This window comes from Semicossyphus pulcher, unplaced genomic scaffold (assembly GCF_022749685.1).
Source record: "Semicossyphus pulcher isolate SPU_LCO1_2020_fin unplaced genomic scaffold, fSemPul1.0.p SCAF_11, whole genome shotgun sequence".
NCBI lineage: Eukaryota > Metazoa > Chordata > Actinopteri > Labriformes > Labridae > Semicossyphus > Semicossyphus pulcher.
The window spans coordinates 19,444,106-19,470,294 of NW_027211615.1; the positions used below are offsets into that span (position 1 = coordinate 19,444,106).

The window sequence follows — 26,189 nt, forward strand, 5'->3', positions numbered from 1 at the left end:
CGAGACACCCGGGTCACCCCATCTCTGAAGAGAGAGAGAGAGACATAGAGAGAGACGAGAAGGAGGGGCGGGAAGAGAGTTGGAGCGAGAGGAAGAAGCGGAGCAGGACAGAAAAGAGCGAGCAGTGATGGAGAAAAGAGCCTCTGTGTTCTAATCTGATATCTAACGGATGGGTCCTCTGTGCTCAGCCATGACATCCAGGCAGCAGAGATGTGATTGAGCTCTCGGTCAAGCTCAAATCTCCCGTCCGGGTGTGACCGAGAAAAACAACCAGCAAGGCTGCAGAGAGGACAGGAGAGGAGTAGAGCAGAGAGAGTGTAGTCTGCTCCCATCATGCCTCAGGAGGAGCTTATGTGACCCTGAAGGTTCAGTTTACACGCATGGTCCAGCATCAGCTCATCACTCCCACCCTCCCTCTCCTCCGTCCCTTCAGCCCGTGTGGAGTCAGAGAGCAGCAGGAAATCACTCCCCCAGAACCTGTGACACTTTTTAATGACATGTCAGGAAGAAAGTCACAGCACTGCTGAGAAACTCAGGCAGGCGGAGGAAAAGCTTTCCGCCTTCAGCTAAGTTTGTGTGCGTTTGCATTGATCTTTGTGTCTCTGTAGGCTTGTGTGTCTGTGCATGTGCTGTGAGTTGTAAGCTGCAGGCTATAGAGTGGAAAAGTGGCATATTGAAGGCGCTGGGTAAATAATATGCAATTTTCTCTCTCTGCTGTGCTGTCACTAACATCTGATGGCACCAGGAAACGAGGCCCGGACATCGCTTAGAGACAGAGGGAGAGCATCGGAGTGTTAATAATAGTTTGTTATGAGACAGAAAGACACTGAATGAAGGAAGAGAGCTGCTTCAGTTTTCTTTGACTGAGGATCGTTGAAGGTGTGTCGCCCTGCATGCGTCTGTTTCTGTCTGATTGTAGATTTCAGGGTAGGGGAGAGTTACAGAGTCTTAAGAAGAAAAGGAAACACACTTGTTTCTCAGGTGAATTTTGTTTTTACCTTTGGACGGAGCCAGGTTTTAAAAACCCCCATATGAAGAGACAAGAATATGTGACAGCTACCTTGCCCAGATCAAGGAGACCGGGGCTACCCCCTGGAGCCAGACCTGGGGGGGATGCTTGTTGGTGAGCGTCTGGTGGCCGGGCTTTTGTACATGGGGCCCGGACGGGTTCAGCCCGAACAAGCAACGTGGAGTCACCGCTTTGTGGGCCCACCACCTGCAAGGATAGGCACAGGGTCAGGTATATTGTAAACCGGGCAGCAGGCAAAGGCGAGGGCCTTGGCATGCTGATCCCCGGCAGCATAGAGTGGTTTTTGGTACATGGAATGTCACCTCTCTGGTGGGGAAGGAGACGGAGCTGGTGCGGCTGTTGAAGCGTTCCCAACTAGATATAGTTGGGCTCACGTCCACAATATCCTGAAGAGGGGCTTGTCTCTCGCCTTTTCCGGAGTTGCCCAGGGTGAGAGGCACCGGGAGGGTGTGGGGATACTCACAAGCCCTCACAAGCGCTGCTGTGTTGGAGCTTTCCCCAGTGAAAAAGAGGGTCCACTCTCTGCGACTGCAAGTTGTGGAGAGGAAGGCTCTGACTGTGGTTTGACCTTATGCACCAAACAGCAGTTTGGAGTACGTGGCCTTCTTGGAGTCACTGGGTGGGGTCCTGGAAGGAGTCCCGTCTGGGGACTCCTTAGTTCTACTGGGGGACTTTCAAGCTCATGTGGCCAATGATGGAGAAAGTGGGGTGATTGGGAGGAACGGCCTGCCCAATCTGAACGTGAGTAGTGTCTTGTTATTGGACTTCTGTTCTCGTCATGGATTGACCATAACAAACACCATGTTCTAACAAAGTGTAACTGGTACCAGAGCACCCTAGGCCGTAGATCAATGATCGTTTTTGTGCTCGTTTCATCAGACCTGGGGCCGTATGTTTTGGACACTCAGGTGAATAGAGGAGCAGAGCTGTCAACTGATCACCACCTGGTGGTGATTTGGATCAGATGGCGGGGGAGGCTGCCGAACACACCTGGTAAACCTAAACGTGTAGTGAGGGTGAGCTGGGAATGTCTGGCGGAAGCCCCTGTCCGCGAGGTCTTCAAATCCCACCTCCGGAAGAATTTCTCTTGCATCCCAGGGGAGGTTGGGGACATGGAATTCGAATGGGCCGTGTTCAAAGCCTTCATTGTGGAAGCGGCTACACGGAGTTGTGGCCAGAAGGCTGCCAGTGCCTGTGGTGGCTTCAACCATAGAACCCGTTGGTGGACACCGACGGTGAGGGAAGCCATCAGGCTGAAGAAGAAGGCCTATCGGGTTTTGTTCGCCCAGGGGTCTCCAGAGGCAGCAGACAGGTACCGAGTGGCCAGAAGGGGGGCAGCTCCAGTGGTTGAGGAAGCAAAAACCCGGGTGTGGGAGGTGTTTGGGGAGGCTATGAAGAAAGACTTTCGGTTGTCCTCAAAGAAGTTCTGGCAAACCGTTAGACGACTCAGAAAGGGGAAGCAGGGATTGGCTCAAGCTGTTTTCAGCAGGGGTGGAGAGAATATTGTCGGGCGGTGGAAGGAACACTTTGAGGAACTCCTGAACCCAGCCAAAACGTCCTTTGATGAGCAGGCAGAGTCTGAAGGTCGAGGGGGAGCTATCTCTATACCTGTTGCAGAGGTCGCTGAGGTAGTCAAGAAGCTCCTCAGTGGCAAGGCGCCAGATGTAGATGAGATTCGCCCTGAGATGCTAAAGGCTGTGGACATTGTTGGGCTGTCCTGTCTGACAAGCCTCTTCAATGTCGTGTGGAGGTCTGGGACAGTACCTGTGGAATGGCAGACCGGGGTGGTGGTTCCCATTTTCAAAACAGAGGACCGGAGGGTGTGTCCCAACTATTGGGGTATAACACGACTCAGCCTCCTGGGTAAAGTTTATTCCAGGGTGCTGGAAAGAAGGCTCTGGCCAGTTATCGAACCTCAGATACAGGAGGAACAATGCAGATTCCGACCTGGCTGTGGAACAGTGGACCAGCTCTTTACCCTGGCAGGGCTGCTTAGGGGGGCATTGGAGTTTGCTCATCTAGTCTACATGTGCTTTGCGGACTTGGAGAAGGCCTATGATGGTGTCCCCCAGGGGGTCCTGTGGGGTACTGCGGGAGTATGGGGGGCCAGGGTCGTTGGTATGAGCCATCCGGTTGCTGTATAACCAAAGTGAAAGCTGTGTCCACATCCTCGGCACAAAGTCACACACTGCCAGGGTTGTCCCTTGTCACCGACTTTTTGCAGATGATGTTGTCCTGTTGGCTTCATCATGCTGGGACCTCCAGCAGGCATTGGGGTGGTTTGCAGCCAAGTGTGACGCAGTTGGCATGAGAGTCAACACCTCCAAGTCTGAGGCCATGCTTCTGTGCCGGAAAACTGTGAATTGCCCCCTCCAGGTGGGGAGTGAGTCTTTGCCTCAAGTGAAAGAGTTTAAGTATCTCGGGGTCTTGTTCACGTGACGGTAAAATGGATCGTGAGATTAACAGGCGGATCGGTGCAGCATCAGCAGTAATGCGGGCGTTGTATTGGACTATTGTGGTGAAGAGGGAGCTGAGCCTGAAGGCAAAGCTTTCGATTTACCAGTCTATCTACGTTCCAACCCTTACCTATTTTCACAAGCTTTGGGTAGTGACTGAAAGAATGAGATTGCGGGTATAAGTGGCCGAAATGAGTTTCCTTCGGAGGGTGTCTGGGCTCATCCTTAGAGATAGGGTAAGGAGCTCGGAGTAGAGCCGCTTCTCCTTTGCATCGAAAGGAGCCAGTTGAGGTGGTTCTCCGGAGTGGAGGTTTTCGGGGCAGGTCCAACTGGGAGGAGACCCTTGGGCAGACCCAGAGCTCGCTGGAGGGATTATATATCCCGTCTGGCCTGGGAACAACTCGGAATCCCCCAGGAGGAACTGGAAAAAGTTGCTGGGGAGAGGGACGCCTGGGTCACCTTGCTGAGCCTGTTGCCACCGTGACCTGGCCCTGGATAAGTGGAAGATAATGGATGGATGGATGGATGGATGGACGGAGCCAAGCTAACGGTTTCCTCTTGTTTCTTTATGTTCGGGATACAAGGTACGGCGAGGTGTCCATGATCAGGTTTTTATGGGCGACGTGGAGGCCAGAACTGTGTGACGCGAGGCAAGACACAATCGAGCTAACAATTTCAGTCTTAAGGACAGTGGCTCCATTAGTTACAAATTAATACCATTAGTTTCCTCTGTGAAGGTGCTGACGGACAGAGACCTGTCTTTCCTCTCACCCAGCAGTCTTTAGTGTGACGACCACAGACACATGGCTCCAATTATAACAGGCCGGGCTCTGCCAAATCACCGAATAGGACCTCCATTAGGCCTCACTTCAACATGTTTTATAAAGGATCACATCTCGCCAAGTGACTCAACCTGACAAAAGAGGCTGATTAATTGGCTCTTTGGAAAGTGGCCGACTAATGTAACAGCAAAAAGGACAGTTAAAAAAGGCCAGCCATGCCATCAGCAAGGACCCGCTGTCCACTCATAACAAACGATGACCTGCCCGGACACCTGCAGCTCCCAAGCAAATTAATACAGTTAAAGATGTTTCTTTATATGCTTATATGCTTATTATAAGATATTACTTATTATTTTGGGGATTTTGTACTATTGACTCTGGTTATGTAGTGTCATTTTAGCCTCCAGCTCTCATTTAGAGAAAAAAAAAAATCATTTTCCAGAACAAATGATGTCATCATCAAGGACAGAAATGCTTTGAGGGTGTGTGAAGATATAAACTGAGTTTTCCTCCCAGTTTTACGATTCATTTACCTTCAAAACTACAAATGACTCTTTCACCACAAGCATCACTTTCAATTTAGTTGTTCTCTTTTCTTTTTTTCTCCAAGTTCAAAAGAGGAAATTTTCATCATTGTTCACCCCAAAAGAAAAGGTATAGAGTGAGACAAAATAAATGCCTGGAAATGGAGATTAATGTAGCAGATAATCTTTGCTTCCTCTTCTGCCTCTCCTCTTCCTCTTCTCCTTTTCACTTTTCTTTCTTCACATGCATCACACACACAAGGATTTACACAAAATGCACAAAATGTCCTGTGCTCAAATGTTCACACATGACTGGAAATCACTTGTATATCAGCCCTGGTGCGACTCAGCGTATTAGAGAGTGGACAGGATCTGATGCAGGCCACTGAACTCCAGACCTCCATCCTCATCTGTGTCCTTTGTTGTCCCAGAGCGCCCGCAGTCCTGATGTGTGCAGCCAGTTGAACCGCAGTCACTCAACCGCAGCTGCTGCATCCAGAGCGACTCAGATACAGATACATGAGCTATATGCTGCTTAGAGAGCAAACAAATGACGCTACAGGTCGAAAGAATGTATTTTTGCTGTCCTATAAATTAAGCAGAAAGTTGCGAGGTACCACTTGCTGTATGAGATAATTTAGTGAATTAAGAATCATGAAGGTTTCATGTTAATACACAGCAAGCCGTACTTCATACCAATACATATTTTGTATTCAGTGACCCTGAGTAAGAATCTTTCTTTTTTTTTTTGTTGAATGAAGTCGTGCTGAAAGAAACCTCAGAGGAGAACACATGGCACCTGTCAGTTGTCGCTCAGGGCAGCAGTGAGAGTCTGCCGTCCGCTACATCTCTCTCCATCCCACCATCAGTCCTTCAGGCTGACACGCACACATAGTCATGCAGATGCATCAACTCACAAACACGCTCAGTAAAAGCATCTCTTGAAACCAAAAGAAGAACCACTTTGCAGAGCATATTTTACTCCTCCATTATGTGTCACCAGAAGAAAGAGCTCACACGTGTGTTTTCACACATAAACCTGCACACACTCAAAGGACACTGAGCGCTGGTCATTTCAGCTGACTGGGTTTGTTAGCGCTGTGAGGCTAAACATGGGCATGCGCTCTAATGAACACACACTTGTGAGTCAATGAGTGTGTTTTTATCGTTCATACAGAGCTGCCTTTTAAGCATCAGATTGCACATTTTTAATTTTAAGCAGACACATACTCCTATCAGCTCAAAGCAAAGCAAATGGATGTGACCGCTCATGTGTCATTTGTTTAATGCACCGTGGCACTGAGTCAACACACACACGCACACACGCATACACACGCACACACATACAGTGAGAGGTGTCAGTCCTCACTGACAGTAGTTGGATGGGAAATGCTCTGCGGCTTCCCGACTGCTTCTCTGCTGCCTCTGACAGATCTGAGAGGCTCCCTGTTAGACACATTATCACCAAGGCTCAACCCATTCACATCCCCTTTCCACCTGCCTGTGTGTGTGTGTGTGTGTGTGTGTGTGTCAGAATAATGGAAATAATGGCATTTTTTTTGTTGTTGATTTTTGGAGCTATGCAGCAGCATCTTCCTTGCAAAAGATGTACTCTGACAGGGCTGCAGGACATGTGCAGCCACTGGCAGTGAAACTGTTGACCTGGTGTGTTTGTGTGCTACATAGAGACCATTAGAGAGGTGAAGTCACATTATGCTATCTGGGTTATCTATCAGAATACAAGTGGATAAGCATATGGACTCCTCATAAATGATCCTTGTCCAGGAAGAATTGGATCAAAAAAGGGCATGTGGGCGGACAAACTAACAGTAGCGTCTCCATCTGTCCTCAGACTCTTGTGGATACTCTTTCCATATGTTCCTAGTGTTAAAAAAGCACTGAACTCCTCATTTAGAATGAAACAGAAGATCATGGCATTTTATCTTTAAATGCACAGAAGGCTTGGTGTCTTTCAGTCATCACAGTAGCTTTTTTTTAGTCTCTATCTCTGTTTAAAAGCAAAGAAGGATTGCACGCATGAGGTGGCGAGAAGTTGGAAATGACAGGTCACACCATTTGTCTGCAGGGACACATTCCCTGTGCTGCCTGTGCATGAGAGAGTGATCGCTCGAGAGCTTGTTGGATGAGTCGGATACTTGCCGCCTGCTCTCACTGCTGAGTGTAGGCATGTCACTCATTGGTCTGAGTGCCATAAATATTTTTATTTCCTTACTGCACCCATATAGACAAAAACACTTTCCCCGTGAGTACAGTGGATAAAACGTGCATCCAGAGCATGCAACCTTCTCTCGCCATGCTTTTACAGAGGATGGTAAAAGCCTGCACGTCATAGCTTCTATCAATAGTTAAGTTAAAGAAGGTTTCAGTCTATTAGAGATAAGTAGTCGTCTACTACTCAGTTTCAGACATGAAAACTTAACTTATTTCGGTATACATAGAGAGATCTCTACTAGTATTATTTTAAAACATACAATCTGTGTTATTATTGCACTTTCTATTATAGTCTTGGATGGAAAAGGCTACATGCTAGCAGCTGAAAAAAGGATGCAGCAACTGAAGGCCCCATAGTGCTTTGAGCTAACATGCTGATTAGGAATAATTTTCACTATGTTCACTATTTCAGCTCAGCTGAGACTGACAGGAGCTTTGTTAGTTTCAATTCAAAGTATTGGGCAAAGGGATATTTGAACAGATGAGAAACCAGAGGATCACCAAAGTCAATAGGCTCCTTCTTCTAGGGACCATTAATATCTGTACCAGATTTTATGGCAGACTATCCAATACTTGTCAAGGTACATCTGTAGAATCTTTTTGCTAGCATGGCTTCTTGAAGTTTTAGTTTTTAGAACTATAACCCATTAAACTGATTGGTAAGCTAAAGGAACACAGGGGTATTTAACAGCTGTGCAAAGCAAACATTGCATTAATCCTCCCACACATGGTGATTAAGTGTGTTTACTAAGTGCAAATGATTGAAAAGAGACAACATTGTAATTAACAACACAAATAATAAATAGAGTGAACTGCCAAGTCTCACATAATACATGAATTAGATTTGCATAAATGCATTGCATTAGTCAAGGTGGTACAATAAGTGAGCCTTATACTTTGCATAATGTATAAACTGTGTAAACTACATGCATATAAAAAGTAGGTTATATAACACTCACCCAAAATAAAGAAAACCTCATGTGAAGACATTACTGCTTAACAAGATTTTTTTGTTTATTTCGTAAACTCTTGATTTCAAAAGAAGAACCTTGAGTAAAAAGTATTGACATTCCTTCCTGCTTAAGTAGTTTCAATGTCTGTTACAAAGCAGGAATCCATTTTTGTGCAGTCTGACACTTGGAATTTGCATATTAGCAGCATCCCTGATTTCCATCCTGATATACATGTATATGCATGTGTGGGAGGAAGAGCGAGGAACGGGAATGGAGATGCAGAGTGAGATAGAAAGTGAAAAATAAGTGGGAGAGGAGGTTTTATTTCTTTTCAAAAATAGAGGGAGAGAGGGGGAGATATGGCAGACAATAAAATAGAGAAAAACAGCCTGTCAGTATCCCTCCACTCTCCACAACACTCACAGACTAACACTCAGGGGATACCCCCCCGTTTACAGTACAAATGAATCCATGCTTGTTTACTGAATCAGAGGTCAGCCTCTGTGACTTTACATCACCTTAATCTCTTCAACAAGATTTACAGTCAAATCAACTTCAAGACTGAAGCAGAAACCAGATTAACATCAACTATGAGCACAAACAACACATGATTATAAAACAGTACAACCATCCTGCAGACCTTACTTCTGAAGTGCATCCATCTGTCTCTTTCTGCGTTCACATGCACTAATCTCTTAACTGTATGTGTGTACGTGGGTGTGTTATTGGTTGTCTATTTATGTGGTAGCACTCCTTACCTGTTTGCAGAGACCAGATGCTGTCTCTCTTTGAGGTAGCTTTACTGCCATTTTAAAGATGTTTGGCAAGCGGAAAGAGCCGACAACAGATGTGGGTTTGTGCATTTAGCTAAGATTTGCAGATGTTTCAGTAGAATGCTTAACATGTGTGAAATGTTTTTGTGTGTGTGTTTGTGTGCATGTGCGCGTGTGTGTGTGTGAGTATTGATCTGGGTGTGGTTAACAGTGCCCCAAGACTGACACATTTCTGTTACTCGTTTATACCTGTTCAAGGTCAGCGATATCTTTCCCAGCATGCATGGCACTCAGGGAAATATTTATATTAAAACAGATGCATCAGACTTACAGGCAATCATGTGGACTGTAGAGAGGACCAGAATAAATGAATTAAACTTCATATGTAAACTCTACATCAAAGAAGAAGACAAATTTCAAGTCCGTCCACCTGCTGTTCCAAAACGAAACAAGATTTCCACGTGTGCTCCTAAATTTTCACCACATTTATTCCCGCTGTGATACTAAGGGCACCACCTGGCTGAAGCTGCCCCACATACAGCTTTAATTTAGCTCTGAGGGTCAGAACGGTCAGTAGTGGACCTATTTCAAACGACCTGCAGATGCTAATGTAAGATTGCATTTGACAAATGGCCATTAAACACATGAAAATAGAGTTTATTCTTCCTCACATTGGACTAATTTAATGCATATTTGACTAAAAAGGATTCATGTCCACACCTTCATTCATTCTTTAGGGTCATAACACTAAAGTAGTTGATGTTGTGAAAGTCCTGGAGAAAAGTAGCTTGTAATAGAAAAGTAAGAGCAGGAAGCCTGAAGCTTAAGTCTCCTTCATTTCAGTGTGACATGACTCAGTAACTAGTGGGGCAAATCTCCCACCGTGGGGGACTTTAATTGGAAGTTGTCGCTCCTCCTGAGCCAGAGACTCTTCCCTGAAGAATATCTCAGTATGTCTTGTAGGCTGCTTGGACTTTACCTTCTTGCTGAGGCACTGAGAGTGATGGCCAGTGTTTCTGTGGGTCTTGAGCTGTTTGTTTGATAAACTGTTGGGTAAGCTGTGTACGTTCATGAAGGAGGGAATCAGACAGTCCCATCTGCAGGACGGAGTTTGGCCCTGAGCACTCGCAGAGAGGAAATGACATCAGCAGTTTTCCCAGACTGCCTTGGAACATTTGCATCCTCTCTCTCATCTTCTTGTTTTCACTTCAGTTCTTTCAGCTTTCTTTTGCCTCATTTCATTTTGCCCTTTCAATCCACTCTTCTCCACTTTGTCTCTACCTCTGCTCTCTTACTTCCTCCTCTCTGGTCTCAGGACATTAGTCACAAACAGATGGGACACATGCCAGAGTAAAAGGGCCTCAGGTGGGAGAGGGAGATGCTTCAGCAGAGTGTCAGCTTAATATGTGCTCTCCCCTGAATCATGTTTCTTTGAGTCTGTTGTTTTGTCACTCCGCTCCCCGCGCGGCTCATGGTCACGTTGCTTTGAACTGAAGGGTCATCGGGGTCAATCCTCCACCCAGCTCTCTGTCGCTCCGTCCAGGCTTGTTTACAGCTTTTACGGTCGGCATAGATCAGACTCCCTTGTGGGGGTATAGATTGCCACACATACACTTAAACACGCACACACACACAGACACAAATAAATTTTGGCAGACAGAGCTATAGACAGGGTTGCCGTGGCAACAGTCAGTCCTGCCTTGGTGTCTGAACACCTATACAGTACAAACATAAATATATGACTAGGCATCAATAAAACCATGCACACAAATATTTGTAGTCTTGATCTAATGATCTCACTACATCAGGTTTCATCTCTCTAACAGCCCAGGCTTTTATCAAACATGATATGATTTCCTGTCTTATATGAAATGATTAGCAAAATGATGAACAGCAAAAAAGAGAATTATGAAAACTTTGGTGGTAAATCCAACTGTTCTTTGTGAAAAATACGAGTGTTTCATCCACTGTCTTTGGTCATCCCTGAGAGATTTTCTGTCTGCAAACAGTTTTATTACTGTTCGCTTTTGTTTCTTTATTGTTGTCTGTTATGTTGTTTCTTTAACGTCTAATCCGTCCTTCATGTCTGTCTTTTCAGAATTTGTCGGAGCTGCTGGCGGTGGTGCGTCTTCCCTTCATCCACCCGTCCTACCTGCTCAACGTGGTGGATAACGAGGAGCTGATCAAATCATCTGAGGCGTGTCGGGATCTGGTCAACGAGGCCAAGCGCTATCACATGCTGCCCCACGCGCGGCAGGAGATGCAGACGCCCAGGACTCGGCCGAGGCTATCTGCTGGTACACACACACACACACACACACACACACACACACAAGCAGGGATAAACTGATGTGCATCATCTTTGGCCTGGGTGACCTGAGAACAAGATGGTGGTGATGCGATCTGCCACCCACCCATGTTATTGACCGAGAACACATTGCCAGGACCCATGCACCCACACATGCACACACACACACACACACACACACATCCACTGTTCATATTTTACTGTAACACACTGACAGGGAGGTCATGGCTCGACAAGGAGACTTTGACTTGCCACTGAATCATATTGATTTTAACCCACAACAGGAAAGCGATGATTTAGAGCTCCATCATGTTTCCACACAGCTGCTGAAAACACTTAAACACACTAAAATCCTCACACAGGTCATATTTCTAAATGTCGGCTCTGCTGTTTCTTTCCACGATCAAACAAATGACTGCTGGAGACGAGTCTGATTGTTGTTACCATGACAAGTACGAAGTGGTCGACCTTAACGGCTTCCTGGGGTTTTGTGGGCTTCTGAACTCTGTTACAGCAAAACCAGCACATGAACATCTCCTCACTACTTTTTAACAGCAGCTAAGCACAGTCAGGTCTGTGCTTGATTTCTAAGTCACAAGCCAACCACTGACTGTCTGACCCACACCGACATCCAGCCATTGAAGACCGTGTTTGTTTCCATTGTAAAAGTCAAATAGTCATCATGGAAGTTGAAGGCGTCTGTAAATTGCCTTTGGCTGTTAGATTTTTCCTCAGGTGGGCCAGGACCCCCCTCTTTCCCCCTGTAAAGAGCTGCCTCATTATAGTGTCTGCATGGTGTTATGAGCCTCGCACCAGCACACCTCACCATTCTGCACAAGTTATTTTCTGCTTGGTAGGATAAAGATAATTGGCTCTTTATGGAGAGATCAGTTTACTGGCCAACACTGTTGTCCAGGCACTTTATTTGACAGTAAACAAACATTGGGGGAATTTTGTTCTCAGGTTTTTCTTTAAGCCTCTTTAAGGCCCATTTTCAGTTTCAGTGTTCGGTATGTGCAGATCTTCTGCATCCTACAGCCACATTATGCAGGCTGAAGTGTGTTTTGATTCTCAGAAGCTTCTGGCTCTGTTCAACAGAACTACATTAATGCATAAATGCTGCTCGGATGAATACATTCATGATGCATTAAACTCTGATGGCAAGTGAATGAGAAACATGTGAGTTCTCTTGACCAAGTTTTAAAGTTTGAAGTTTTTTTTGCGACTGAATATCTGGATCGAGCATTTTATCAGTGTGTTTATGTTTCGGTTTCAGTAAGAAAAGTGTGATAAACTGTCTTCTGATGTTGATGTTGTAGTACCTACACATACAAATATACCTCAACATATTGTGTAGTTGTGTGTGTAGGACTTAGTGTGTGTGTTGTCATGATTGTGTGTGTGTTGCTTAGCCATCTGCTCCACTGGACAGGGTGGACTCTGCACAGCAGGGTGCACGGTGCACGGTCACTGGGATTGCAGGGTAGATTTTGCACGTGTACATGCAGGACAGCAAGAAAGACTGAGACAACACTGGAAGGAGATTTTAAGGTTGTTGAGGATTGTGGTCGACACACAGAGGACGAGAAAGTGAGAACAGGAGGAGAGGTCTGGATGTGGTCAGAGAGAGAGAGGGAGAGCAGGAGCCAGGGGGGATCAGACATGAAATTTGAAGGGCAGACGTTTGATTGAGTTTATTCTTTGAGCATGTGTCTGCTTGTGTAAGCAGTAAGTGTGTGTGTGTGGGTGTGTTTGTTTGTGTTTTGTATTTTCAGTGTGAACAAGCAGATGGGGCACCACCTGAGCTCGGTTGATAAAAAAGGAAACCTGCCGTCCGTGCAGCACTTCTTGCTGAGCTCAGTCAATCTGTGGACGTGTGAGTCGTGTGCATATGTGGGTGTATAATAGTGGATACGTTTGTGCTCTTACAGTGTGTGTGTTGGTGTGCATGGACGTCTATCTGAGTACCTCACACATTCAGTCTTTCAGTGACAAAATAGAGTTACAATTTTTCAGCCCAGAAATTAAAGCCATTAACCTTAACATTTATTAATAGACACAAACAAATGAAGGATGTATGAGGCCACAACACATTTTAAAATGTTCAAAAAAAACCTTTTTAAAGAGATGCAAAAAAAGAGATTAATGAGCTTTGTGACACCCTGTAGGTAAAGCTAGGCTCACTTTGTTTTGTCACTTCTTTTATATTACACAAAGATAGATATCTGGTTAGAGCAGATTTATATATTATATATATGATGGTATAAAAACAGGGAAATGTGGTTCTGTGTTTATTTACTGGTTTCACATTTTAAGTTAAGCTCATTTATCATGTCAAAGGAAAAAGTGAATCATTTATATGATATTAATGGTCTATGAAGATACACTCTGCAATGAGATGGAAAAGTGTGAACATTTTCTTAATGAGTTCTTGCTCCATCAGCTGTCAACTATATAAATTCTCTATTGCAGCTGAATTAAACCAGCCAGATGGTTTCCACAAAAACTTTAAACTATTTTGTTTCCCAGGTTTTTCTTTAGATAGAATCCTGCTGCATTGTTGTCATGTGTTTCCTTAAGTAACAGCTCAGTTTTTTTTTTAGTAAATATTTATCAGTCCTCACATATCACCACATTGGTTGACTCACACGCTCCTGTGCAAAGGTAATGGTTTAAATTAGATATACATAACAATGCTGGACAACTGGAGCTCTTTAAACTTGGAACAACAAAGAAGGAGTCATAAAAGTCTGAAATAAACCTCCATAAAGTTTATTTTGAGACACCTCACTGACTGAAAAGGAGACGTCTCCTCCGTCTCACTTGGCACATATTTTGCCTTCTGGAGCGTTTTATTGAGCGGATGCTTCCCCCATTAATTTTATTAGATGCTAATTACAGAGCCAAAAACATTCAGCAGTGAAATTGGCCGTGTGTGAGCAACAAATATAAACTCAACTTTTTACACAAAAAGAGGCTCAGTATTTCACTTTTTTTTTTTCATTCTCATTTGGACAAAAAAGTGTCTTGGGTAAAGAGTCTCATAATGAGTCCACAGTGTTCTGTGTACTGTATGTGTCTCCACTAGCTGCTAATTGGTTAATTAGAGTGTGGATGTGCATCTGATTATCTGTCATTAGACTGTCCGGGGGATCAAACAGCCGCTGGTGCTGAGAGTTTACTCACAAACCAACTCAGAAGATGCTCTCTGATTTGTTTCATCTATATGTGCGTTTGTGTGTTTTATGGAGGAAGAAAAGTTTAAGGTTACATGCTCAGTGTGTGTGTGTGTGTGTGTGTGTGTGTGTGTGTGTGTGTGACAGAAACCATACATTGTGTTCCCATTTCCTCCTCTCCACATGTATCGCTGAGCTCGGCTCACAGGAGGGAGGAGAGCGCCAGGGCAAACTGTTAACTCAACCCAGCCAAGTGGAATAGCTCTCAGACAAATGAGCTGTAATGACGAGGAGACACAGGGGTCCAGCTCGGCTCACACTGTTTCCGTTTCGCTTACACTCACACACACACACACACACACACACACACACAGCTGCAGGGGTAAAGGAGAAAAGAGTTAGAGTATGCAGCAGGTTCACTCCAGTGTTTCTGCGCGAACATTTTATCTGTGTGATCCTTCCTTAAACCCGATCACTCAGTTTAAAGCTCAGAGAACAAGATTATTTCAGACCTTTGCATGTCCTCAGCAGGATTTATGCTGCTCTCTACATCATGTTGGAATGTAGATATTAAATGTTATCAACCATAATACAAGCAAAAAAGCACATGTGTGTGTGGTGATCTAAAACAGCTGTATTTCATTAGATCAGCCTGCACAATAGCTCAGCTTGCATCCACAGTTTGGAGACAATAACACCAGGCTGTCCTGTGAGGTAAGGAGCCTGTAGGCAGGATATTCATCTACTCATTCACACCTCCATCAGCCAGCAGCTCCTCTGAGAGCAGCTGCACTACAGCAAAGAAAGCAGACCAACATTCACACCTTGTTAGGAGCATAAATGATCATCAGATGACTTCCCTCTAAAGTCTGACACCTACTGCTTCTGGTTTGAGCTTGATTAACTCTCTGTCCTGCTGATTGCCTCTACATTTCCTCGACAGTTTATCGATTGATTGATTTAATTTATTTGACACTTTTCTCTCTGGCTGCATTGCCTCAACGCTCAACACTAAGCAGCTTTATTGTGGCAGGAGAACTATCAAGTGTTTAACAGGACAATTATAAGCTTTACAGGATATTTTTATATTTTTTTGTCCAGACTTGGTTGATTATTGTCCGGCTCTGTGTGATTATTCAGCCTGGTTTGTCTTTAGGAGCCAATGCAGCCCGAGCCTTCTCTGGTTCACCTCTCACACTGGAAAAGCAGGATGCAGGAGAGTGTGCCAGAAATGTTTTAATAGCTCTCAGTGCCCTTCAGTGAATCCTTTTCCGATTTTATTTCTGGAGTCTGAGTTGATATTTGAGGGAGGAGAAAGAAACAGAGAGACAAGGAGTGAGAGAGAGAGTTGGATACAGCTGTTCTCCAGAGAGTTTGTGCTCGAGATTTCACTGATAAGCTGCAGGAATATCAAAAACTCACACGTGTACTTCTGCTCAAAAGTGTGACACGGAGGCTGTAAATCCAGATAACAGAACCTCTGGTCTGAAAGTCAGCAGGAGCTGCAGCCAAAGTTGAGGTTCTGTCCACTTGACCTTTTGACTGGTGACAGAGGACGAGGGAGATGGAGAGGGGTGACGGTCTCCTTGGCTGGAGCCTGAGAAGTTGACTCACTCTTCTCCTAAAACAAGCACTAAAACAACATTAACAAAATTCTGTGAAGTCTGTATGCAGGGATAGAGAAAGATTTAAATACAGTACTCGTATTAAAGTCGTAGTTTAACAGTGGCAGCCCTGAGAAAACAACATGGCACTTCCTGTAGAGCTTCATGCTTGCCAAAAGAAGGCTGTACAAGTTAGCATCTGCCTCAGAGTTTATAAACTTGTTATGTGTTTCCTTTAAGCCTGTTGTTGCTCAAAAGTTGTGCTTTTTAGAGTTTTCCTGAATGTGGAGAGGTCAAAAATATAACAAAAGGTCGGTAAGAATCAGGAGAAGCTGTGGGTATAAATGCTGTCAGGAACAAAACGAGCTGTCAAGACTTGGTTATCCCTTCATCCCCAACCGCTCGTTTCTATCCTTCAATCCTCCATCCCTTCATTCCTCTACCCGACTCCCATCAAACCTCCGACTGACTGACAGCCGTCCCTGTGAGGCTTCGTTTCCGAGCTAAAACTCACACATACACACAAACACACACAACCATCTGATCCGATGCTGTGACTCCCCGTCAGCGGTGCTGCTCTCCTGTGTTGTTGCGTTCTGACAGGCCGGTGTTGGGTTGTGTTAGCTTGTGAATGTGTTCAGGGCTTCAGGGGTTAGAGCCGCACAGCAGCCTCAACGCCCAGATGTGGACTCTCCCTGACGTGTCTGACCAAGCAGAAAGCTCTGAGAACAACCTGCACATGTGCACCAGGTGATAATAAAGACCTGCATGTGCACAGAGGAAGAATTCAGCACGCTGAAGTTGGCCTAATTAGACACTTTGTCACATGGTTGAAAATTTAGTATTTGTACATTTAAAAACACAAGTGATGAAGAGAAATGGAGGCAAACACGTACAGCAGTAGCAGCAAACTAATCATGAAGAACAAAAGCAGAACAAAGTCAATATAATTAATGTGTGTGTGAATGTGTGGTTGGAGGCTCAGAGGAGGGAAGACAAAGAGCTTGTTTCCTCTTAAGAACAGCCGCTGTAGCTGCAACTGTCCTATAAAACTGCAGTCTCATTTATTAGCTGTGTTAGCTGTGTATCAAAGGTCTGTTGGAGGTCTTGAGGGCCGTTTGAGGCTCACAGTCTGGGGACCTTCCACATTTTGTCATGATAGACCTTTTCTTGGCTCGGGTACCAGACCTTCATCTTTGCAGTGACACTGTCACAATTTCTCCTTGAGCCGTCACTTTCTTTTTGCCCTCCAAAGAACACATACTTAAAAATCTAAATGTAGTAAAAGAGCCGGCCAGCTTTAAACTGTCCACTAAGTCTAAGCTGTGTGTCCACGATGTGTCTGAGACAGTCCTTACTGCTCTGTGTGCGCAGCCTCACCAAAGCCCATTGTAGTTATTGTTCTTTTCTCTTTTTTTACCCTTTTTCTTCTTCCTGAAGAAAAGTTCTCTGTATTTCAATGCTTGAAAGAAATAACAGTTTAAGAAAAAATATAGGGGGATAGTTTTTTAACAGAAAGAAACAGAAGCAAAGACAGCCGTCTATGGATGTGTCTGACTGGAGAGAGTCTGTGTGCTATCGATCACCGCAGATGAACCAGTGTTTAGCCTTGGTTCAGAGAGTGTAAAGATTAGCTCTCCGTCTCTTCCCTCTGTATCATATCCCCTTCTTTCTCCCTCCTCTCTCTCCTCTCACTCTGTCTCGATCTCCTCCCATCATCCTCCTCCTCTCCTCTCCCTCCCTGGCTCTCCTCCCTCTGCACGCCTGCCTGCTGCTTACAAACACACAGCTCATTTCTGTCTGCCGGCTCGTCGTCTTGTCCGCTCTCTGAAGCTGCTGCTGAAGTCTGAGAGGACCTGAGACACACATGTGGCAGCCTGCCAACCTGTGTGTGTGTTCTGGATCACTGGTGTCTTTATCCAGCAGGTGTGTGCGTGTCTGTGTCTGAAAGAACAGATCGGGTGAGGAGTAACAGGGATGAGTATCAAGTTTCGTTGTAATCACACAAGGTCCTCAGCACGTGTGTTTATCTGAGACACGGCACATCTGCACCAACACATGTACACAAACTGATCCTCACTTATTGATTATGTGAGTCTCTAATGTCCAAACAGTGAATGTTTCACAGTGAGCGTGTGGACGAGTGAATGTGTAGGTTCGTGCTTGTATCATGTGTAGGAAGAGAGAGTCAGAAAGCTGGGCAGCATCACAACGACTGGCAGCACCATCAGTCTTTGTAATTGAGTTATGCTTTCCTGTTTAAGTAGTTTCCTGTGACCAAGAGGAAACTTTTCTATTTTGCATTTTGTTTTGCATTTCCAGACAAGCTTATTGACTCAGGGAAAGCCAAGGCCGCTCTGAATTCAAACCAGCAGACTTATAATCTGTGGCTGCTTGTGTAAGTCAGTGTTCACGCAGACGATCAAGGTTCCTGTCAGGAAATTGAAACGTTTTTCTAAAGGATGCCTTTATTAAATGTATAAAAATGTTCACCTCTTTCTTGAAAGCCATATAAACATACTTATATATGAAGCAACAAGCTACAAAACATGACACCTGTTAGTCTCTGCAGCACTCTGGCGTCTCAAAGAGGCTTTGATTAAATCTTGGCTCTTATAAACTTGTGGAAATGTTCCCTGATGGCTGCTTTCTCCCATCTCTTTCCTTCCTTTGTCCTCCCCAATCATCCTCCTCCTCCACCTTTGTCCTCCAGGTGTAGCGGAGGTGATAGTTCTGGTGGGAGGGCGTCAGACGATCGGGATGAACCAGCGCTCCCTGACAGCAGTCACCTGTTTCAACCCCCAGAACAGTAAGTGGTACCCGCTGGCCAGCCTGCCCTTCTACGACCGCGAGTTCTTCAGTGTCATCTCGGCCGGAGACAACATCTACCTGTCAGGTGAGCTACATGTACCGCAGCACAATTGTAGCTTTTGCAGTCATTTAGTGGCACAGAGCAGGAGGACAGTCCATGTCATGGGTTTATCACACTGCAGTAGTGAAAGGTTACTCCTGTACTGTTCTGTTTACCTTCTGAGGAGCTTTCTCTCTCTGGCTTCACAGTCTCTGCAGTGTTTTGCAGTTTATTTAGTTCCATTGTTATTTAGGCACACTGTGCATTCTGTGACTCCCTCTATGAGACACCTTTAAGTTGCCTCTTCAGAAACAGACTGAATTTGTCTCTCCACGCTCCATATGTGCCAGAATCCTGCACGGTGCTCACACCTTGACATTGCAGCGTGGAAATGCAGCAGGATTTGTCCTGCATGTACCTTTCCTCTCCCTCTTTTCATATAAATGTAAATTTGTGTTTGGGCATTGGAACGGGTCTGCATGTGTACACTGGAAGTCAGACAGTCATTGGAGAAATCAGAGGTGTTCTAGCCAGCTGATCAACAGGCTCTGGTCTGTAACCTTCCTCAGACTCGGAGCAGGGTCACTGAGTCACTGCTGGTGTCACTCAGGGCATGCCCACTTAAATATCCCTCATTCTATCTTTCAGGTGGCATGGAGACGGGTGTGATGGTGGCTGACGTCTGGTGCTACATGTCCCTGCTGGACAACTGGAATCTGGTGTCCCGGATGACGGTGGCTCGCTGCAGACACAACAGCCTGGTGTACGACGGAAAGCTGTACACCATCGGAGGACTGGGAGTATCGGGGAACCTGGACCACGTGGAGAGGTGAGAGTCACACAACATCAACAGCAGCCTGTCTCCAAACAACAGACACCTCCAGCAGCTCCCAGCTGGTGTCTGAACAGTGAGGCACAGCTCTAACTCTGTGACAGACATCTCAGAAAGTGTGTGCAGATGATTCTGCAGAAAGTAGGTGGATGCTGAGCGATCCAGTTTGAGTAAATATTTACACTGTGAGGGGAAACGTGACAGAAAAGTGTTCAGACAAGTTTGTTAGCATTTTGTGATGAGAGCAGAAAGGTGCAGAGGAATGAATCTGAGCCAGAGCGTATTAAACGGTCACAGCTGTGAGCACCTCTTACTTGTTCATGAGTGAGAGGATTTGCTTTCAGAGAGCAGAGTGGCGTAATGTGTCTGATTCCATACACTTCAGCATCGACACATCGCCGGCACTTCATGTGAAGGTTGTCTTCTGTGGCCTTTTCAGCCGCCTCTTTTCTTCAGATTTTTGATCTCTTCAGCATCAGACCAGAAACAGACGTTTCCTCAGTTTCAATAGTCTGTTTCGTATCTTTTGACTTTTGTAATTCTGCTCCCCGTTTCTTATCTCTCCCTCTAACCTGGTCTGAGGAGTTTGTTTCAGCAGAGAAGCTTCCTCCTCCTGCACGGCAGAGCGAGATGAACCAAAGCAATCAAAAGAACATTACTGGGTATATTAGAGCAGGCCGCTGCCGCTCATTACCTAGCAGCTCAATTGATCTCCAAAGCAATGCACAAATGAAACAGGCTAATTAGATATTTCCCATAATGCTGCCACACAGTGTCGTTATGACGGGTAGATGGAATATTTGCCCCGTAATGGATACGCATTTGATTCCTCTGTCTCTGAGCTGCTTAATTTGAGAGCTGCCGGTGCATCGAGGGCATTCAGGGTGGTGAAGAAATCAGTATTTCACTGTGTGATGTGTTTGTATGTGTTTGTCTGAAAGTAACCATGAAGCTTCTCTGAGGCCCACAGCAACTGGAGTCAGTTATCAGCACCGTAAAACTTTAACCTACTTTGCCTCTCTCCAAGAACTGCCAGAGGCCTCCTCTGCTTGGTATTACTGCCCTCGTTCTGCACTTACAAAGGCTGTAACAGCGAGGAAGAAATAACCCACACACTGAGCAGAATAGTTGATCTCCTAATAGTGAGGAAGAAAATGAACGGTGCTCGGGCTGAAGCAAACCATTCATTACACGAGGTCAGGGTCGTATTCAGCGGCCTGATCATTTAAAAGCTAACGGGTCTCTCAGGCTGTTTGGGCAAATTGTCGGAGAAGTCAAAGGGCTCGTTTCTCAGCAACCCAGGCTTTTAGTTTGTCTCTTTCAGAAACAGCTTTGTGGAGCGAGAGGTAAAACTGAGTCAGACAATTGAAGCTGTAAAGACTCACGATTCTTGGAATTTAATGCGTAAACACATTGAAGGTGATGTGCTTTTAGAGAGGTCACAGACTGGAGAGTTTATGCCTGAATGTCTTATAACTGGAATTATTATAATTATTTTTGTGTTGTTTTTTTATGGTAATTATAAAAAATGTATCATCCATTGGTTTAGATTTCCATTTAAAATGTGTTATTTCTCCTGATGAGATGTGTTGACCTGCTGTGAAAGCCTTTTGCAGCAACTTTGTTGATGAATTGTAGATTCAACTGCATGATTGTATGTCAGCTGGAAAAAGCAGTGTGAAGTGCATGCAACTTTATGGAGAGCAGAATATATCACTTTATTAAAAGTGAGGATGACAACTTTTACTGGAGAAGAAAAAATGATCTGTAAAGGTTGGAAATATTTATTATCCTGCACATAAGCTTGTTTTTGTATTTGAAATATTTTATGTAAGTGTACATGAACCTAAAGTTCAGCTTGGGACGAGGAGATTTATTCTGTAAGAAAAAGTGTTATGTGCTCGTAGGCACTTTAAACATTTAGATGTCACTCAGAGGAGCGAGCGGGCTCGTTCCTGTCTCCGCTCTCACACTAATGACTGACAGAGTTTTAGGGACGAGTCGAGTTCGGAGGCTTTAACTTGCAGTCAGGTACCCTGGGCCCGCTCGCTCCTGTGCATGTTGATCCTTTGACAAACCAGTATGATTGCAGATATTGAATAATTCATGGGTGTCTAATGAAGTGTCAATCACAGATGGTTTTGTTTTATTTATTGCACACTGTGCCCAGGTTTGTGCATCCTATGAGCTCTACTGCAAGTTAATATTGCATGAAGACTGTTGGCAACATGATGCTGAGTACAGCATCTTCCTCATCAGGGATGTTTGCTGTTTGCTGACAAGTCTGGAGGAGAGAGGAGCAATTTGCAAAGATCATGTTCTCTGGCTTTTTTATGGCTTTGGAAACTAAAACGACCTTTTGGATTGTAGAACATAAATATATGTGTCTGTGAAAAGCTGTGGAGAGAGCTGCATTGTTCATGTGTTGTTTTCAGGCTCATTAACTGGCACATTTGTTGTTGCTGTATAAGCGTCCCTGCACTTTACAGCTATATCTTCTTATTCCGGCATCATCTAGTGCTGATTTCTGTTTTCTTCCATCCCCCTGAAGATTATTGAGCTCCTCTTGAGTGTTCAGCCTTGCTCTGATTTAAGAAATGCCTTTATCCTCCTCTTAACTCACCCTCCTCCATCTCTTCCTTGAGTTTTACTTTTTCCATCAAGTGGTGACTTTTCACCAGCACAATGGGCCATTTAAAAAAAAAAAAAAAGGTGGCTTTGTCTGATGCTGGAGGCAAATTGTAATGCCTCAGCGACCTGGCTGAAGAGCGTTGAATTGCTCCTGGGAAATTTCATCAATTCAACCATGACAAAAAAAGTACAGCGAGATGGAGATTCTTGCCGAAGTTTTTATCACACTTCACGCTGAACAAAGTCGAAGTCTCCTGTGGGCTGCTTCATGAACTGACAAGTCCTTAAGTACTCAATGTCTGCGGGTGGTGCAAACACTGGGTGCCTGTCACTCAGATACAGGTCTCCGTCTGTGGGACACTTAGGAGAGGAGGGTAGGAGAGACATCACATTGCTCTCATGTGAAGAAGAGGCTCCAGCTGCTCTTTGAGTTGTCGTGAGGAATGGTTTGCCTCCTGACTGGACGTTTGAGGACACTCAGACAGGGATCTGCTCCTTTGTCTGCAGGCAAAAAGAAGCTTTTAGGCTGCCAGACAGAGAAGATCATGGCCGGTGTGGTGCATTCAAACTTACTTAGCTAAGTTTAATGCCATGGACCTTTAGATCTTCTTACCTGAAAGCAGGAAAGATACATACTGCATGTATACAGGCAGCTCTCTTACATGTACAACATAAAAACAGCACTCTCTTTTGGAGCCAGTAGGGAAATAATCAGCAGTGATGATGCTCATAATGAAGAAGATTCCCACTGTTGACAGTCTCAGGTTTTTCGGTCCCTGCAGCAAAAGACTCAAAACAGAAGGAAAAGGAAAGAAGAGCGAGCCAAGAAGATTTTAGCAGCTGATGAGACGATGAAGGTGTGTAGATGCAGCAGCCCTCATGTCGGCCTGTAAGCTCCGCACAATCAGTCACACTGGAAGCAGTGGGTTCATGTAAAGACCCCTCAGTCCTTCCCCAAGCCCATCAAGCCTCTCTACAGCAAAAATGAACTGCTGTGCATGTCATAAGAGGAGAAAAATGACCTCTGACCTGGCCCTGAGGACAGAGAGGCACCAAGGCGGATCTGAGGAAGGACAGCTGGATATGGGCAGAGTTTAGTTTAGTTGTTTTTTTTTGTCTCGTTTCCTCTGTTCCCATTACCTCTCTCCTGTCTTTCCCCCCTTCTCTACTGCGTTTTTTATGCTGTTGTCTGCTTCAGGCTGCCACCAGACCGGTAGGAGGTGGCTGGCCTGTTGCAGTTCAGATCTACCTCTCCAGGTGGGGTCTGCTCATCTGGGAATGTGAGGAGAGGGGTCAGGCAGGGATCAAGTCCACTGATTCCAGGCTGTCCTAACCCAGTCCAGTACCCCGAATACCTCCCCGACCCCAGGGCCATGCAAGAGGTGGTCACATAATTGTGAAATTATTGTAGTAATGATAATAATAATATTGATAATACATGTATAACGTGATACATAAAACAAAGAAAAATAAATAATAAAGGAAAAACTGCATAGCTCCAGTCACCATGTCTGTTATTAGCAGGCTAATCTTCTCCGCTCTGGTATCATCACAACGACGTGTGCTAACAGGGCTAACGAATGTGATGCAAGACTGCCTGCCTCCTTGTGCTTTAAGCGCCTGTGGTTACGCATCAAACTAGTATTTCTATGATCTACAAGTTAAACACCACAGATCTTGCACGTCACTTTTCCTGCTCACGGCGGACATGGTGCATGCAAGCACAGGTGCGCGAGTAGTGTAACGTTACTCGAATAATGACGTCAACAACTAGTATTCAAGTATCCGTCCCCATCCCTAGTGACTGTGCAGTCAATAGTGGCAGGATTAAAACAACCACACCACATCTGAGAGATTAATTTCAACCTTTTTGTACCAATGTCCATGTGTGACTGTGTAAACATGCACAATTTCCAGCCCCATGGATGAGCTTCTGTGAACTCCCTGTTTTCCTCTTTTAAACACCATCTCTCCTCTCCTGCACCTTCCTTCTCCTCACAGCTCTGATTTTGTGGGCAGGAGATGATGAGTGTATTTGGGGCCTGTGAGGCCCGCGATGTCGAATCTGTCTGACATGCTCGAGCAAAGACAGTTTCTCCTCTTCAGTGTCTTCTAATGGGGGCGCTGAGGTCCCAGAGACATGGAGGTAGATAACACTTAAGGTGTGTGTTTCTGCGTGTGTGTGTGTGATAGTTATAGAGAAACATTGGCGAGCAGCAGCAGCTGTGCCTGAGGATGGTATTAGTGAAAGGCAGAGAGAGGCTGCAGGTAATGAGTAGTACGAGCTGTATGTGCTTCTCCTTTTTTTTTCTCTCGCCGTATTTCTGCACCTTCCATCTCTCTCTGGCAGAAACACACAGACAGACACATAAAAAAATATATATTACCCTTATATCCCCTCTTTCTCTTATGTAAGTATTTCTGGCTAATTATCAGGTTAGGATGTGACAGATGCAGCAGAGATGGTTGGCTGCCGGTTCACCGCCCCCCTACAGGAATAAGCAAGCTGACCTTTAGAAAGCACAGACCGGGCAAACCATTACAATATCCAGACGCTGGCATACAGGGAGGGATCGACACTGGAGGTGGGAGGGTTAGTTGTTATATATAGATTTGTCCTGTGTGTGTTTGTGTTTGTCAGCCAAGGTGAAGGTACTAATGTCTCCACGAGATAAGTGTAGACAAAGTGCAACTTTATTACTTGTCTTTATAGTGTGTGTGCACAAGGAAGAATTTTAGCTTATTTAAAATAACAAAAATGGAAATAATTTTTAAATGGGCCCATTAATGGAGCCAATAGGAACCCATCTACATACTGTATGTATGTGTGTCTATGCCAGGATGTACTTTATGAATATAAGCTCAAATTTGTCAGTTAAAAATGTTCAAATTAATTCCAGATTCCTATGCTAGCAGCATCACCTCAAGGATACGGAGGTGATGCGATACGTCCTAAAAATTATATCACGATATTTCACAAAATTTTGTGATCATGATATTCATGATGATATGAAAAAATAGAACTGAATAATGTTTTGTTTGTGATTTCAGGCAGCAGCAATTATTCATGCAAACAAAAAACCGTGCTTTGACAATTTCCCTTCTTTCCCAATGAGCTTCTATCATGTTAACTACTAGGGCTGGCGAAATGGCTAAAAATGTCAATTAGATGGTAATCTGCACGAGATATAAAGAAGAAAAGCGTAATATAGGCTACATGAAGCTAATTCATTCATTTATTCATTCATTAAGCCCACACACATCTGCGCGGCGTATTGTGAAAACTCTTAAACGCTTACTGTGCAGATGTAATGTCGCTGCCACCAGTGTTTTCTGAAGCAGCACGTAAGGGCGATGGCCACTCTCTATGCAGTAAAATGCAATTGTTCTTCTTGTCCTCAATTCTTTTGCTAAGATTAACATGAACACTGAAGTCTGCTCTCCGCCAAATGCGCTCTCTGCTCTCAGCTGAGCGCCCCCACCTCCCAACACTCACAAACTCTGAGCATGCAGGGGCGGGGTTTACACGGACAGACAGGCATCTCTCATGCTCGTATTGAGTGGAGGCAAGTGCTTCTAAAATGAACAGGAAAAGCAGGATGCAACCGTAACAATTTTCTCGCAAATTTTGCAAATTGCGTTGCTTTGTTGGAATTGGTCCGACCTCTTGTAGCCAGTCCACTTCCACACAACCAAAGTAGCGCCCTTCCTACATACTAAATCTTTGTGAGCGCTGTAGGCTGCGCGCTCGGGTTTGCAAATGCGCCAACACGTCATTGCGTTGCTACATCTTTGATATTGTGATACGACACTTTCTTATCATGTAAAGAAATTATACCGGTATAATCTGACCGATATGATATGACACAGCCCTAATCCTAACAAATTATACTTATATGGTGAAATGGTTTACATCATATTTGCTTAACATCAGCAAATAATTATTGCTATTTTGAGCCTGTTAGCATTCTGACATTAGCATTGTGCTTGAAGGACAGCTGTTGTTCAGCCCTTTCAAGCTGCTATGACTCGTTTCT

General features: G+C 44.8%; 1 protein-coding gene across 1 annotated transcript in view; it reads left to right on the forward strand.

Annotated features, from left to right (window-relative positions):
- The window catches only part of LOC138613192 (kelch-like protein 29), a 125,909-nt gene that overhangs the window by 84,366 nt on the left and 15,354 nt on the right, over positions 1–26,189 (forward strand). Inside the window, exons 9-11 of the mRNA XM_069686811.1 lie at positions 10,849–11,047; positions 18,552–18,734; positions 19,338–19,518. Coding sequence (XP_069542912.1) covers positions 10,849–11,047; positions 18,552–18,734; positions 19,338–19,518 — 563 coding nt within the window. The remainder of the gene's footprint in view (positions 1–10,848; positions 11,048–18,551; positions 18,735–19,337; positions 19,519–26,189) is intronic.